The 17,740-nt window shown below is 37.1% G+C and overlaps 1 protein-coding gene across 3 annotated transcripts in view; it reads left to right on the top strand.

Moving 5' to 3' along the window:
* The first annotated feature begins 8,978 nt into the window (after nt 1-8,978).
* ABCB7 (ATP binding cassette subfamily B member 7) overlaps nt 8,979-17,740 on the top strand; it is a 150,661-nt gene continuing 141,899 nt past the window's right edge. For 2 of the 3 annotated variants that reach the window (XM_082377161.1, XM_082377160.1), the window contains exon 1: nt 8,980-9,193. In XM_082377161.1, the coding sequence (XP_082233287.1) occupies nt 9,023-9,193 (171 nt within the window). In that variant the 5' untranslated portion in view covers nt 8,980-9,022. Of the gene's footprint in view, nt 9,194-17,740 lie in introns of all 3 variants that reach the window. The other variant, XM_082377162.1, reaches the window with a different exon arrangement.

Below are 17,740 nucleotides of genomic sequence, written 5' to 3'. Positions count from 1 at the left end.
TAGAATGAGTTTGGGAGTGTTCCTTCCTCTGCAATTTTTTGGAAGAGTTTGAGAAGGATAGTTGTTAGCTCTTCTCTAAATGTTTGATAGAATTCACCTGTGAAGCCATCTGGTCCTGGACTTTTGTTTGTTGGAAGATTTTTAATCACCGTTTCAATTTCATTACTTGTGATTGGTCTGTTCATATTTTCTGTTTCTTCCTGGTTCAGTCTTGGAAGGTTATACCTTTCTAAAAATTTGTCCATTTCTACCAGGTTGTCCATTTTATTGGCATAAAGTTGCTTGTAGTAGTCTCTTAGGATGCTTTGTATTTCTGCAGTGTCTGTTGTAACTTCTCCTTTTTCATTTCTGATTTTATTGATTTGAGTCTTCTCCCTCTTTTTCTTGATGAGTCTGGCTAATGGCTTATCAATTTTGTTTATCTCCTCAAAGAACCAACTTTTAGTTTTATTGATCTTTGCTATTGTTTTCTTTGTTTGTATTTCATTTATTTCTGCTCTGATCTTTATGATTTCTTTCCTTCTGCTAACTTTGGGTTTTGTCTGTTCTTCTTTCTCTAGTTTCTTTAGGTGTAAGATTAGATTGTTTACTTGAGATTTTTCTTGTTTCTTTAGGTAGGCTTGTATAGCTATAAACTTCCCTCTTAGAACTGCTTTCGCTGCGTCCCATAGGTTTTGGATCGTCGTGTTTTCATTGTCATTTGTCTCTAGGTATTTTTTTATTTCCTCTTTGATTTCTTCAGTGGTCTCTTGGTTGTTTAGTAACGTATTGTTTAGCCTCCATGTGTTTGTCTTTTTTACGTTTTTTCCCTGTAATTCATTTCTAATCTCATAGCGTTGTGGTCAGAAAAGATGCTTGATATGATTTCAATTTTCTTAAATTTACTGAGGCTTGATTTGTGACACAAGATGTGATCTATCCTGGAGAATGTTCCGTGCGCACTTGAGAAGAACGTGTAATCTGCTGTTTTTGGATGGAATGTCCTATATATATCAATTAAATCTATCTGGTCTATTGTGTCATTTAAAGCTTCTGTTTCCTTATTTATTTTCATTTTGGATAATCTGTCCATTGGTGTAAGTGAGGTGTTAAAGTCCCCCACTATGATTGTGTTACTGTCAATTTCCTCTTTTATAGCTGTTAGCAGTTGCCTTATGTATTGAGGTGCTCCTATGTTGGGTGCATATATATTTATAATTGTTATATCTTCTTCTTGGATTGATCCCTTGATCATTATGTAGTGTCCTTCCTTGTCTCTTGTAACATTCTTTATTTTAAAGTCTATTTTATCTGATATGAGTATAGCTACTCCAGCTTTCTTTTGATTTCCATTTGCATGGAATATCTTTTTCCATCCCCTCACTTTCAGTCTGTATGTGTCCCTAGGTCTAAAGTGGGTCTCTTGTAGACAGCATATATATGGGTCTTGTTTTTGTATCCATTCAGCCAGTCTATGTCTTTTGGTTGGGGCATTTAATCCATTCACGTTTAAGGTAATTATCGATATGTATGTTCCTATGACCATTTTCTTAATTGTTTTGGGTTTGTTTTTGTAGGTCCTTTTCTTCTCTTGTGTTTCCCACTTAGAGAAGTTCCTTTAGCATTTGTTGTAGAGCTGGTTTGGTGGTGCTGAATTCTCTTAGCTTTTGCTTGTCTGTAAAGCTTTTGATTTCTCCATCAAATCTAAATGAGATCCTTGCCGGGTAGAGTAATCTTGGTTGTAGGTTCCTCCCTTTCATCACTTTAAGTATATCATGCCACTCCCTTCTGGCTTGCAGAGTTTCTCCTGAGAAATCAGCTGTTAACCTTATGGGAGTTCCCTTGTATGTTATTTGTCATTTTTCCCTTGCTGCTTTCAATAATTTTCTTTGTCTTTAATTTTTGCCACTTTGATTACTATGTGTCTCGGCGTGTTTCTCCTCGGGTTTATCCTGTATGGGACTCTCTGCGCTTCCTGGACTTGGGTGGCTATTTCCTTTGCCATGTTAGGGAAGTTTTTGACTATAATCTCTTCAAATATTTTCTCTGGTCCTTTCTCTCTCTCTTCACCTTCTGGGACCCCTATAATACGAATGTTGTTGCGTTTAATGTTGTCCCAGAGGTCTCTTAGGCTGTCTTCATTTCTTTTCATTCTTTTTTCTTTAGTCTGTTCCGTAGCAGTGAATTCCACCATTCTGTCTTCCAGGTCACTTATCCGTTCTTCTGCCTCAGTTATTCTGCTATTGATTCCTTCTAGGGTAGTTTTCATTTCAGTTATTGTATTGGTCATCTCTGTTTGTTTGTTCTTTAATTCTTCTAGGTCTTTGTTAATCATTTCTTGCATCTTCTCAATCTTTGCCTCCATTCTTATTCCGAGGTCCTGGATCATCTTCACTATCATTATTCTGAATTTTTTTTCTGGAAGGTTGCCTATCTCCACTTCATTTAGTTGTTTTTCTGGGGTTTCTTCTTGTTCCTTCATCTGGTACATAGTCCTCTGCTTTTTCATCTTGTCTCTCTTTCTGTAACTGTGGTTTTTGGTCCACAGGCTGCAGGATTGTAGTTTTTCTTGCTACTGCTGTCTGCCCTCTGGTGGTTGAGGCTATCTAGGAGGCTTGATGGGAGGCCCTGCCTTTTTTTTTTTTTAACATGTGTATTGGAGTCCAATTGCTTTACAATGGTGTGTTAGTTTCTGCTTTATAACAAAGTGAATCAGTTATACATACACATATAACCCCATATCTCTTCCCTCTTGCATCTCCCTCCCTCCAACCCTCCCTATCCCACCCCTGTAGGTGGTCACAAAGCACTGAATTGATCTCCCTGTGCTATGCAGCTGCTTCCCACTAGCTATCTATTTTACATTTGGTAGTGTATATATGTCCATGCCACTCTCTTGCTTTGTCCCAGCTTACCCTTCCCCCTCCCCATATCCTCAAGTCCATTCTCTAGTAGGTCTGCATCTTTATTCCTGTCCTGCCCCTAGGTTCTTCATGACCATTTCTTTTTCTTAGATTCCATATATATGTGTTAGCATATGGTATTTGTTTTTCTCTTTCTGACTTACTTCACTCTGTATGACAGACTCTATGTCCATCCACCTCACTACAAATAACTCAATTTCGTTTCTTTTTATAGCTGAGTAACATTCCATTGTATATATGTGCCACATCTTCTTTATCCATTCATCTGTTGATGGACACTTAGGTTGCTTCCATGTCCTGAGTATTGTAAATAGAGCTGCATTGAACACTGTGGTACATGACTCTTTTTGAATTATGGTTTTCTCAGGGTATATGCCCAGTAGTGGGATTTCTGGGTCGTATGGTAGTCCTATTTTTAGTTTTTAAGGGAGCCTCCGTACTGTTCGCCATAGTGGCTGTATCAATTTACATTCCCACCAACAGTGCAAGAGGGTTCCCTTTTCTCCACACCCTCTCCAGCATTTATTGTTTGTAGTTTTTTTGATAATGGCCATTCTGACCAGTGTGAGATGATATCTCATTGTAGTTTTGATTTGCATTTCTCTAATGATTAATGATGTTGAGCATTCTTTCATGTGTTTGTTGGCAATCGCTGATGAACATAGATGCAAAAATCCTCAACAAAATACTGGGAAACAGAATCCAACAGCACATTAAAAGGATCATACACCATAATCAAGTGGGGTTTATCCCAGGAATGCAAGGATTCTTCAGTGTACACAAATCAATCAATGTGATACACCATATTAACAAATTGAAGGAGAAAAACCATATGATCATCTCAATAGATGCAGAGAAAGCTTTTGACAAAATTCAACACCCATTTATGATAAAAACCCTCCAGAAAGTAGGCATAGAGGGAACTTACATCAACATAATAAAGGCCATATATGACAAACCCACAGCCAACATCGTCCTCAATGGTGAAAAACTGAAACCATTTCCACTAAGATCAGTAACAAGACAAGGTTGCACACTCTCACCACTATTATTCAACATAGTTTTGGAAGTGTTAGCCACAGCAATCAGAGAAGAAAAAGAAATAAAAGGAATCCAAATCGGAAAAGAAGAAGTAAAGCTGTCACTGTCTGCAAATGACATGATACTATACATAGAGAATCCTAAAGATGCTAGCAGAAAACTACTAGAGCTAATCTATGAATTTGGTAAAGTAGCAGGATACAAAATTAATGCACAGAAATCTCTTGCATTCCTATACACTAATGAAAAATCTGAAAGTGAAATTAAGAAAACACTCCCATTTACCATTGCAACAAAAAGAATAAAATATCTAGGAATAAACCTACCTAGGGAGACAAAAGACCTGTGTGCGGAAAATTATAAGACACTGATGAAAGAAATTAAAGATGATACAAATAGATGGAGAGATATACCATGTTCTTGGATTGGAAGAATCAACATTGTGAAAATGACTATACTACCCGAAGCAATCTACAGATTCAATGCAATCTCTATCAAACTACCACTGGCATTTTTCACAGAACTAGAACAAAATATCTCACAATTTGTATGGAAACACAAAAGACCCCGAATAGCTAAAGCAATGTTGAGAAAGAAAAACGGAGCTGGAGGAATCAGGCTCCCTGACTTCAGACTATACTACAAAGCTACAGTAATCAAGACAGTATGGTACTGGCACAAAAACAGAAATATAGATCAATGGAACAGGATAGAAAGCCCAGAGATAAACCCACGCACATATGGTCACCTTATCTTTGATAAAGGAGGCCAGAATATAGAGTGGAGAAAAGGGAGTAGATCTTAAAAGTTCTCATCACAAGGAAAAAAATTAGTAACTATGTGGGGTGATGGATGCTAACTAAACTTAGTGTGGTAATCATTTTCAATATTTATATATATCAAATCATTTTGTTGTACACCTAAAACTAATACAATGTTATACACCAATTTAATCTCAATTAAAAATAAGCAAAAGAGATTCTCTTGCTAGCCCTGAAGAAGCAACCATGTTCATTTCCTATCAAGGGGGTCACCTGGAAAAACCTGAGGATGCTTCTAGAAGCTGAGAGCAGCTCCCAGCCAACATCCAGCAAGAAAACAATGAATTCAGTCCGACAACTACAAGGAAGTGAGTTTTGCCAACAACCAGGGAGCTGGGAAGCGGTATCCCATACCTCAGGTGAGATTGCAGACCTGACTGACACCTTGATTTTATCTTGGTAACGCTCTGATCAGAAGATGCAGCTGATTTGTAGCAAGATTCCTGACCCACAGAAATTGTGAAATAGTAAATGTATGTTGTTTTAAGCTGCCAAGTTTGTGCTAATTTGTTGTGTAACAACAGGAAGTGAATACAATGTCATAGAGACCCTTTTTTTAATCATACCATCCAGTATTGCCTCCATGTACCTGTGTTCACTTCCTTCTCCATGATTATTAATACTGTGTCATAATTATTGCAGTTGCCTAGATAATAATAGATCTTTTTAAAAATCCGATTTTGCTAGAAAGCCTCACTCAAAATAAGGAAAGTAATGATTTTCTGCTTAGCAAGAAATCACATAATCATGGGTGTTTATAGCCAGAGGAATCTTAAAGATGTTACATCAATAGTCTGAGAAGAATCTTCATCAGGCTCAGCCTAAAGATTGATGTCATACTCAAGCCTATTAACCCCTTTGTAACCTGCCTCATTAAAATAATTTCCCAGATAACCCTCTCTGATTTTTCTATTCTCATTTTCTCACTCCACTCTGCTGGCCTTTGGATCATCTTGTTGAAATCACCACTCTCTTTTAAGGGACAGTTTAGGGTGAAAACTGAAGTGAGCTCTGAAAGATTAAAAACATCATGCTGCATACAGCTTCATCATGGACCTACATGGCACACAGATAAGAAGACATGTTTTCACAGTTCACTGGCTCCTTCACATCAGAGTAAAACCATGGAGCTATGAAACAGCAAGTTAATTAGATTTTCAAGGAGCTTGAAATCATGGTATATCTAGCAACATTTCTAAGGGATCCACTTGATTACTTTCTGAGCAGTGGTATGCATAGTTCTCAGAAAGAGAATGATTCTTATTGTGTCATCTGCATGGAGTCCCACAGTCACAGGAAAATTTCCACAAGATCATTCTTTGCCAAGAAAAGCTTGGTTGCTGCTATACAACACACAGGATTGCCCACAGTATTAGGGAGTGAAAACAGCTTTGGTATGCTCCTTAAACTCTATGGGCCTTGTTGAGAAATACATGAGGAGGCATTACAGTTTAGGTTGACAGCACAGACTTTAGGGTCAGGGCTTAGGTTTAAGTTCTGGCTCTGCTGCTTAACAGGTAAGTACCCTTGGGCAAGTATAGATATAATTACTGCATAAACAAAGTGCTGTCATGTGATCTGTGTCTGCAACAGCTATTTATAGCGGCTTTTATGTGTGCTCCTCTGTCTCTCTAACTTACTTCCAACACTTATGTGTCAAGTTGCTGCAGGCCAATTTGGCCTGTTGCTTCAGTTCTCCCCCAGTACACAACTCTCATTATGCTTCATGTTCTATTTCTGGGTGCACTGGAAATTTTCTTTGGCTTATTTGGCTCATGTTTGACTCATTTTGGCTCATCATAGAGTAACTACTTTGTTATTCCAACGTTATTCACATTTCTTAATCAGAGGAGTTGACTTACAATGAGACTACTTTGGTAAAAATGCTTTGATTCCTGTCAAAGACCTCACAACTGTTGTTCCATGCCAATAATGCCTGTAGGTGATTCTAATGAAACTTCTCAAAACTCCTGAGAAATCATCTGTAGGGTCAGATGTTTCAGAATTCTGAGATGTTGCCTGATTTAAAATCTTATAATTCTATATGGCCGGTAGAGACTTTCAATTAAATCTTGTATTTGAGTGCGGGTAACACCTTTAGTGTAAAGAACAGTGGAATAGCAGCCAGAACACCATGGTTCTAGTTCTGACTCTGTCACCACATGGCCCTGGTCTTCTTTATCTTCTAGGAACAAGGAACACACCCAAAACGCTGTGATTAAGATCCAGCAAGATAATGTGTGTGAGTGTTTCCAAAAGTATAAAAATTGAAGATATTATTTTGTCGCATTATATCTGATAGTCTCTCACAAAATATATATTGTATAGGTTCCTACATTAAAAAAAATTGTTTTTGTCTGCACTGCGCAGCATTTGGGATCTTAATTCCCCGACCAGGAATTGAACCCGTGCCCCCTGAAGTGGAAGCATGGAGCCCTAACCACTGGACCGCCAGGGAACTCCCAGGTTCCTACATTAAAAAAAAATTAGAGCATTACTGGACAATACTTTACCTGGGTAGAAAGATTCAGTGGCAGTACTCAGCCCTAATAGAAATCATTGGTAGAGTCCAGGGTTTCTCTAGTGTAAAGTGTTGATAACACAGAATAGATGCTGAGTAAATATTTACTGATGATGATATAGGTAGGCATTAATGAAAGAGGCCATTATTGATTTGTCAACTAGACAATAATAAGCCAGAAGCATCCAATCAATCACTAAAAGTTCTGTCAATCCTATCTCCATAATATCTCTGGAATTGATCTGCTTTGATTGCTACTGCCAGGTTCAGGCCTTTATTTTATGACTATGGCATTAAATTCATGACTCCAATCTGAACTCCCTCCAGTCCAACCTTACTACTTAAGCCAGAGTGGTTTAATGAACATACAGATCTGATCATGTTACTTTCCTGATTAAAACCATTCACTAGGTACAGAATCAAGCATTAACTTCTTAAAATGAAATACAAGCCCCTTCACCATCAGGCCTCTGCTCACCCAGGCTCATCTCTTCTCTGCCATACACTCCCTAGACTCCTGAACCTGGAAGTGTTTTCTTTCGACTTCTTGCTGTTAAAAATGCCATTTCCTTCACATGGAATTCCCTTCAACTGGAAACTTTATTCTTCTGTAAATAATTCCTTTCAAGCATCCTCTTACCCTGGAAACCTGGGGTGTAATATGAATCCTGAAACAAAGTAAAGCTAACTGCATGGGCCATGCATATCCTTTGTCTTCATCAGACTTATCATTAGTCCATAGTGCATCTACATAAGGAGTTAATAATTATTTGCCTGTCTTGTGTTAAAGTTTGAGAACGCAGCAATGAATGGAAATTGCAAACGCATTACTGTCGCCAGGGCTTCAGGTTACATTTACACTTGGAAATGTAGTTTCCTAGATAACTGTAAACATATTTCAACATTATTTTGTTGGATGATAGTGGTGACAAAAGAATATAAACCTGTCTTTAAACATGGACTTCTCTGCATACATTTTCATTTTACCGTCCTTCAGCGAATCTAGCTGTTTTGCAATAATTAGATGCTGCAGAAACCAAAGGGAAGAGGTAGAGAGGCAAATTAGCAGAGTAAAGGGTGTGTGTGTGTGTGTGTGTGTGTTTAAAACTCTTCCAAGAGCAAAAGACCAAAGGAAAACTCCTCCAAAGTTTGTGCGCAAAAGAACAATCAGCCAAATGCAAGCACTTACAACACAGCAAGTGACTCTCACAGGCAGTGAATCTCACAGATGAAGCTTCCTTCCCGGGGAAATCAATATCTGTAGTTTAATCTGCCCTAAGCGTTAGTACACAGGAGAGTGATAAGAATATTCACAGGGAAAATGGAGAGAGTGGATTTTGGCACTGAGTTGGAGGCGGCAGGAGAAGAGTGAAATGACTGACAAGATAGGGTTGCCAGATTTAGCAAATGGAATATTTGGGACATAATTATACTAAGAAATGATTCATTGTTTATCTGAAATTCAAATTTAACTGCGCATCCTGTGTTTTACCTGACAAATCTAGGAAAAGAGAGAAAGACAATGTTACTCCGTTATTCCCTGCTGTGTAAAAAAGACACTCAAAGACCGGCCCTAGAAGAAAAAAAGCGGTTGCGCTAAAGCATCCGAATCTTCAGAGAGAAGCTGTTTCCGCTCTCCTCCAGGGAGGGAGGGGGGTGAGGAGGATTAAGGTAGCGAGTTCGGACCGCCAGCGTCCCACAATCCTCTGCTCTCGGTTCCTCTTTCCTCGCTCAAGATGGCGCTGCTCGCGATACCTTCCTGGCGCTGGGCAGCTGCGGCGGCTGCTTTCGAAAAGCGTTGTTGGCACGCTGTGATACCGATCCGGCCCCTAGTCTCTATCTGGAGCCCAGGTCCGCAATGGAGGTCACGTCAGCTCGGCGGCTCGGGAACTGCTGGAATCTCCCAGGTGAGATGCCGTTCACTTGGAAGTGTAGCGTGAAGGACAAGGGGACCTATAGGGAAAAGGTTGCCCTTGTGTCTTCAGGGCAGAGCCAGTACAAAGAAGAAAGGTTGTCAGGGCTAACTTGGAGCAGCAGTAAGTGAAGGAAGTTAGGGTTGGAAATTTGAGGAAGGGGTGAAGAAAATCTTTGGGGTACAGTAAATGGGAACGGGACGGAAGGTTCCGGGCAGAGGGCACCTGGAGCGCTGGTGACTCTCGCAGGGTTTACAGTTTTTTCTCTTAGTTTAAGAGGCAGAGTAGACACCATTCCCATACTGCTTACTTTTCTAAATGCAAGGAGAACTGGGCTACTTTCCAAAGTTAGTAATGGAATTTGGGACCAGTTTGCCAATGGTTAAGATTTTACTCAGTCAGAAATAGCAGTTTGGAGGGCATTGGAAGATAACAAGCTGCCTGTTAACAAGCGGCAAATTGAGTTAGCACCAGTTAGCTTCCTTGCTGACAGGGCTCCTTGATAGGCCCAAACCGTAATTATCTATGTCTCCAAAACATAGACCGCCCTAAATTCATATGTAAATACGATTATCCTTTGATCTGAAAAACAGTATTCTTTTGTGTACACAGGTCACTTTGGAAGCCATAAGGCTACTTATCTTTAATGAATGTAGCTATGGCTACAGTGCATCTTAATATTTGTGTTCATTATTATTTCTTAAGAATAGTGTTTTATTGTTATTTGTATTCGTACTTCAGTATCTTTTTATTGCCTATAATTGACAGAAAGCTTAATTGGCACCCCTTGTTCATCTGTATCGCTAAAGTGTTGTCAGCTTCATATGAGAAACAGCCTTTCAAGTTTTGATTCTTTGTCAACAGATGTTTAATGTCTGCTGTGTACATAGTGCTATGCTAGGTAATGGAGTACCAAAAGAAACACAGTAATATCTTCAAGCTGGACAATTTAGTTAATGAGATCGGATCTATGCATTACAAGAATAACTAAAAAACAACGTAGTAGATTAAATATCAAATGAATAGTATGAATAATAAGGGCTGTAGGCATCCAGAGGAAATAGTGATAATTAAGAACTAGATTATAGAGAGGATCTCATGCTGGCAATAGAGCTGGGGAGAACATTCCAAGCAGGGAGTATGACACTAGACATGTGGAATGCTGAAGGAATTATATCGATATGTTCATTCAGTAATTATTGAACATCTTTATATCAGTGAACAGTACAAAATATACACCCTGTCCTTAAAGGGTTTAAAATCTAGTAGGGGAAATAGATAAGTAAACAGGCAATTAATACAGTAGTGCAATGATGGGGAAGGTACAAAGTACTGGAGGAATATACATGAGAGGCATCAAGACTAATCTTAAGGTGGAGAAAATTGCCTTGAGTAACTGATATCTAAACCAAGACCTGAAAAATTAGAAGTTAGCTAAAGAGGGAATAGCATGTACAAAGGCCCACAGGTAAGAGAGAGCATGAAACTTCTGTAGAACTGCTTATAGTTTAGACTAGTGAGGATTTCATGATAGGAGATGGCAGATTAGGGTAGAGAAGCAAATCCAGATCCTTTTATTAAGGTTTTTTAAAAGCACTTTGTAGTTGAAATTTGTAACATGTGATCTCTTGGGAACCAGTCTTGTTCTCTAGTCCTCTAATAAGCCAGATGAAGTTAAAATAAAATTTGAAAGAAATCCAAAAAAGAGGGGATGTATGTATATGTATAGCTGATTCACTTTTCTACTGCTGTACAATAGAAACTAAAACAACATTGTAAAGCAACTATACTCCAGTAAAAATTAATTTAAAAAAAGATAAAATTTGTAGGACTTTCAGGCTCGAAGAATGAGGGGGAAGGAGACGTCATTAGGAGATTCAGAGGAGGTGATGACAGTAACAAGTTAGCTTTCTCTCTTTACATGAACACTATCCCCACAATTTCCTTCACTCTCTCCTGTATATCCTGCCATTTCTTTGGTTACCATTTCTGAAGTATGAAAAACAAGGAAAAGATGTTACCTTTGTTTTCTACTCCTTAAAGACATGCAACTTTTGCCTCTGTTTTAAAAATGTTGATTTAACAGGGAGATGAAGGAATGATTATAAGGCTTTTAAAGTAGAACCTGCTACAACCTGAGGCAAATTTTCAGATTAATTAGTCACTTGTGGTTAAGATTACAAAATAAATATTGAATGCATACTTTTAGGACAATCATTAGTATTTATAGCATATTTTAGAGCTGAAAGGAGCCTTAGTGCAGTGTTACGAAATCATGTTAGTGGGTTGGATCAGCACTTTGTTTTAGATGAAATTTAGTAGAATAGGAAAGAAAATATCAAGGCTTTATATGTATTAAGGGAAGTATTGTTTTACGAATACATATATATACATTACCATGTGTATGTGGTTACTGGAATGCATTGTGAAATGTGTTTTTCACACAGGATTTTGCCCTAGAGCTATGCTGTACAATGTGGTAGTCACTAGCTTCCTGTGACTGTTTAAATTTACATTAAATTAAAAATTTAATTCCTCAGTTGCATTAGTCACATTTTAAGGGCTGAATAGCCATATAGATGTGGAACATTTCCATCATTGCAGACATTTCTATTGAACACTACTACTTTAGAAAAGGTCAGGGACTTCCCTGGTGGCACAGTGGTTAAGAATCCACCTGCCAATGCCGGGACACGGATTCCATCCCTGGTCCGGGAAGACCCCACATGCCACGGAGCAACTAAGCTCGTGCGCCACAACTACTGAGCCTGCACTCTAGAGCCCGCGAGCCACAACTACTGAAGCCTGCATGCCACAACTACTGAAGCCCGCCCGCCTAGAGCCCATGCTCCACAACAAGAGAAGCCACCGCAGTGAGAAGCTCGCGCACTGCAACGAAGAGTAGGCCCCGCTCGCCGCAACTAGAGAAAGCCCACGCGCAGCAACAAAGACCCAAAGCAGCCAAAAATAAAAAGATAATAATAATAAATTAAAAAAAAATAAAGTACTCCACAAAGTATTTTTTTTTTTAAAAAGTAAAGATCGTATCCAGCCCTTCTAATTTTGCAGATGAGACTAAGTTCTAGTATAGATAAATGACAGCCATTAAGGCCATTCATTTGTTTATTGCCTTCTGTGTGTTAGATATTTATATAAGGGTAATTAAGACTGTGACAGACCCTAATCACATAGTGAATGTTTGTTGAATTCTAAAGATACTTATCTAATAATTACTAGACCACTATTCATAGAGGGAAACACCTAAAACAGTTTTTTCTTAAAATGGGAAGATTTCATATAAGACATAAATTGTAATGATTATTATATAGTTACCTCTCTACTACACTATTTAATATTGAAAGGACTTATGAATTTTGAATGATAGAATTTTGGATTTGTTTCATTAATATTGATACGGTAGAAACTGAGGCATCATATACTTAATCCATAGTGCCTTTTTTATCTATGTTTAACAAGTCCTTGACTCTTGATCCTGACACTGATCATATATTTTCTTCATTTTTTTAAATTAATTTTTATTGGAGTATAGTTGATTTACAATGTTGTGTTAGTTTCTGCTGTACAGCAAAGTGAGTCAGTTATACATATACATATATCCACTCTTTTTAGATTCTATTCCCATATAGGTCATTACAGAGTATTGAGTAGAGTTCCCTGTGCTATACAGTAGGTTCTTATTAGTTATCTATTTTATATATAGTAGTGTATATTGTTAATCCCAACCTCCTAATTGATCCTTTCCCCCCCTTTCCCCTTTGGTAACCATAAGTTTGTTTTCTATGTCTGTGGGTCTATTTCTGTTTTGTAAATAGGTTCATTTGTACCATTTTTTTAGATTCCACATATAAGCAATATCATATGATATTTGTCTTTCAACGTCTGACTTACTTCACTCAGTATGACAATCTCTAGGTCCATCCATGTTGCTGCAAATGGCATTATTTTGTTCTTTTCTTTGGCTGAGTAATATTCCATTGTATATATGTACCACATCCTCTTTATCCATTCCTCCGTTGATGGACGTTTAGGTTGCTTCCATGTCCTGGCTATTGTAAATAGTGCCACAATGAACATTGGGGTGCATGTATCCTTTTGAATTATGGTTTTCTCTGGATATATTCCCAGGAGTGGGATTGCTGGATCATATGGTAATTCTATTTTTAGTTTTTTAAGGAACCTCCATACTGTTCTCCATAGTGGCTATACCAAGTTACATTCCCACCAACAGTGTAGGAGGGTTTCCATTTCTCTACACCCTCTCCAGCATTTATTGTTTGCAGATTTTTTGATGATGGCCATTCTGACTGGTGTGAGGTGATGCTGTGTAGTTTTGATTTACATTTCTCTAATAATTAGTGATGTTGAGCATCTTTTCATGTGCCTCTTGGCCATCTGTATGTCTTCTTTGGAGAAATGTCTATTTAGATCTTCTGCCCATTTTTTGATTGGGTTGTTAGGTTTTTTGATATTGAGCTGTATGAGCTGTTTGTATATTTTGGAGATTAATCCCTTGCCATTCACATTGTTGGCAAATATTTTCTCCCATTTTCTGGGTTGTCTTTTCGTCTTGTTTATGGTTTCCTTTGCTGTGCAAAAGCTTTTGTGTTTAATTAGGTCCCATTTGTTTATTTTTGTTTTTATTTTCATTACTCTTGGAGGTGGATCACAAAAGATCTTGCTGCGATTTATGTCAGAAAGTGTTCTGCCTATGTTTTCCTCTAAGAGTTTTATAGTATCTGGTCTTACATTTAGGTCTTTAATCCATTTTGAGTTTATTATTATTAATTTGAGTTTATTAAGAAAAATAGTTTTTCCTTAAACTGGGAGGATTTCATATGATAAGACCTAAATTGTAATGATTATTATACAATTGCCTCTCTACCTCACTAATTAATATTAAAAGGACTTAATGAATTTTGAATGATAGAATTTTGGATTTATTTCATCAATATTTATATGGTAGAAACTGAGGCATCATATACTTGTTCCATAGTGTCTTTTTATCTATGTTTAACGAGTCCTCGACTCTTGATCGTGACACTGATCATATACTTTTTTCATTTGGTTTTTTTTTAAACATCTTTATTGAGATTAATTCACATATCATACAGTCACCCACTTAAAGTGTGGATTTAGTATATTCAGTGGATTTTAGTATATTCAGTGGTATATACCACCATCACCATAGTCAATTTTACATTTCCATTACCTCAAAAAGAAACCTGCTACCCTTTTGGCTATCACCCTCCTTCCCCCTGCCGCACCAGGCCTATGCAACCACTAATCTATGTTCAGTCTCTATAGATTTGTCCATTCTGGACATTTCACATAAATGGAATCATATAATATTTGGTCTTGAGACTGGCTTCTTTCACTTAGCATTATGTTTTCAGGGTTCATGCATGTTATGGCATGCATTAAATACCTCATTCCTTTTTATGGCTGAATAATATTCGATGATATGGATGTAAAAGATTATGCGTTCATCAGTTGATAGACATTCAGGTTGTTTCCATCTTTTGGCTATTATGAATAATGCTGCTATAAACATTCATGTACAAGTTTTATATGGACATAAGTTTTCATTTCTCTTGGGTGTATACCTAAGAGTAGAATTGTTGTGTCATATGGTAATTCTGTTTAGTTCTTTAAGGAACTGCCAGACTGGTTTTCCAAGTGACTACAACATTTTACATTAGTATTAGAAGTGTACAGGGTTCCAGTTTCTCCATATCCTAGCTAATTGTTGTTATCTGACGTTTTTTAGTCTAGCCATCTTGGTGGGTGTGAAGTCATGTATCCTTGTGGTTTTAATTTGTATTTCCTTGATGACTAAAGATGTTGAGCATCTATCCATGTGCTTATTGCCCATTTGTATATATTCTTTGGAGAAATGTCAGTTCAGGTCCTTTGCCCAATTTTTAATTGGATTATTGGTCTTTTTATTATTGAGATATGAGTCTTTATTCTAGATTCAATTCCCTTATCAGATATATGATTTGCAAATATTTTCTCCCATTCTCTGGGTTGTCTTTTTCTTTCTTGATAGTGTCCTTTGAAGCACAAAAGTTTTTCATTTTGTTGAAGTCAAATTTATTTATTTTTTTTCTTTTGTTGGTCATACTTTTGGTGTTGTAGCTAAAAATCCATTGCCGTATCTAAGGTCATGAATATTTACCCTTATGTTTTCTTCTAAGAATTTTATAACTTAATTCTAGTGAGATATAGAAACATTACTTTTGCATAGTTCTAGTTCCTTACCCTGCTTTGTTGTTTTACTTTTATAGATATTACATCTATAAATGTTAAAATCCTAACAATACATTGTCATAATTATGATTTTATATAATTTTATGACTTTTAAAGAAGCTGAGAGAAGAAAGGAGGGTAAGTAAATATTTATGGCTTTTTTTATATTAACCTTCATATTTATCATTTCTGGTTCTCTTCATTTGTGCTCTTGTGTTTGAGTTACCATCTGGAGTCATTTCCTTATCCCAATATAGCTGTGCTCCCACCCATCTCCTTTGTGCTGTTATTGGCAAGTATAATGCATCTCTATATGTTACAGGCTTAATCATACATTATATAAATATTATTTTATACAATTGCTTTTGAAATTAGTACAAAGAAGAAAGTAGAAAAGTATGCATTTATACAGTCTTTTATAATAACACAATTACCTTTTCCTGTGCTCTTGTTTTTTTGTGTGTGTGGATTTGAATTACAGTCTGAGGTCACTTGCTTTCAGGCTAAAGAACTTACATTAGTATTTCTTGTAAGGTAGTTCGGCTAGTAACAGATTCTCTCAATTTTTGTTTGTCTGGGAATGTCTTTATTTTGCCTTTATTTTTGAACAACAGCTTTCCTGGATATAGGATTCTTCCTTGGCAGTTTTTTCTTTGAGCCCTTTGAATACGGTATCCTACTGCTTTACAGCCTATACTTGTTTCTGCTAAGGAGTTAGCTGTTAGTTTTATTGGGGTTCTCTTATTAGTGAGGAGTCTTTTTTCTCTTGTTACTTTCAAGATTTTCCCCTTGTTTTTGACTTTCAGTATTTTTACTATAATGTGTCTGTGGATCTCTTTGCATGTTTCCTATTTGGAATTTGTTGAGCTTCCTGCATGTGTAAATTTTTGTTCTTTTTAATAAGCTTTGGAAGCTTTCAGCCATTATTTCATTGAGTAGTTTTTCTTCCCCTTTATCTCTCTCCTTTCTTTCTGGTACAGTCATTATACATATATTGGTGCACTTAATAATGTCCTACATTTCTCTGAGAATCTGTTTATTTTTTTTCACTCTTTTTAAATCTCTGTTCTTCATATTGCATGATTTCTATTGCTCATCTTCGAGTTCATTAATTCTTTGTTCTGTCAGTTCACATCTACTGTTGAGCACCTCTACTTAATTTTTCATTTCAGTTATTGTAATTTTCAACTCTAGGATTTCCACTTGGTTCTTTTTTTATAATTCCTATACATATCAATACATTCCTATTGATACTATACCTGTGATGTGACATTGTCATCACACCTTCCTTTATTTATTATTTTTCTCTTGAATTTTTGAATTTTATTTTTATACAGCAGGTTCTTATTAGTCATCCATTTTATACACATCAGTGTATACATGTCAATCCCAATTTCCCAGTTCATCACACCACCACCCCCACCAGCTGCTGCTTTCCCGCCTTGGTGTCCATATGTTTGTTCTCTACATCTGTGTCTCAATTTCTGCCCTGCAGACTGGTTCATCTGTACCATTTTTCTAGGTTCCACATATATGCGTTAATATGCGATATTTGTTTTTCTTTTTCTGACATACTTCACTCTGTGTGAGAGTCTCTAGATTCATCCATGTCTCTACAAATGACCCAATTTCGTTCCTTTTTATGGCTGAGTAATATTCCATTGTATATATGTACCACATCTTCTTTATCCATTCCTCTGTTGATGGGCATTTAGGTTGCTTCCATGACCTGGCCGTTGTAAATAGTGCTGCAGTGTACATTGGGGTGCATGTGTCTTTTTGAATTATGGTTTTCTCTGGGTATATGCCCAGTAGTGGGATTGCTGGGTCATATGGTAATTCTATTTTTAGATTTTTAAGGAACCTCCATACTGTTCATCATAGTGGCTGTATCAATTTACATTCCCAACAACAGTGCAAGAGGGTTCCCTTTTCTCCACATCCTCTCCAGCGTTTGTTGTTTGTAGGTTTTCTGATGATGCCCATTCTAACTGGTGTGAGGTGATACTTCATTGTAGTTTAGATTTGCATTTCTCTAATAATTAGTGGTGTTGAGCAGCTTTTCACGTGCTTCTTGGCCATCTGTATGTTCTCTTTGGAGAAATGTCTATTTAGGTCTTCTGCCCATTTATTGATTGGGTTGGTTGTTTTTTTAACATTGAGCTGCATGAGCTGTTTATATATTTTGGAGATTGATCCTTTGTCCAATGATTTGTTTGCAAATATTTTTTTCCCATTCTGAGGGTTGTCTTTTCGTCTTGTTTGTAGTTT

Source organism: Balaenoptera borealis (genome assembly GCF_965194805.1).
Source record: "Balaenoptera borealis genome assembly, chromosome: X".
In the NCBI taxonomy this organism is placed as follows: domain Eukaryota; kingdom Metazoa; phylum Chordata; class Mammalia; order Artiodactyla; family Balaenopteridae; genus Balaenoptera; species Balaenoptera borealis.
The sequence above is the reverse complement of the archived record's forward strand: the minus strand, read 5'-3'. Positions and strand labels throughout refer to the sequence as shown.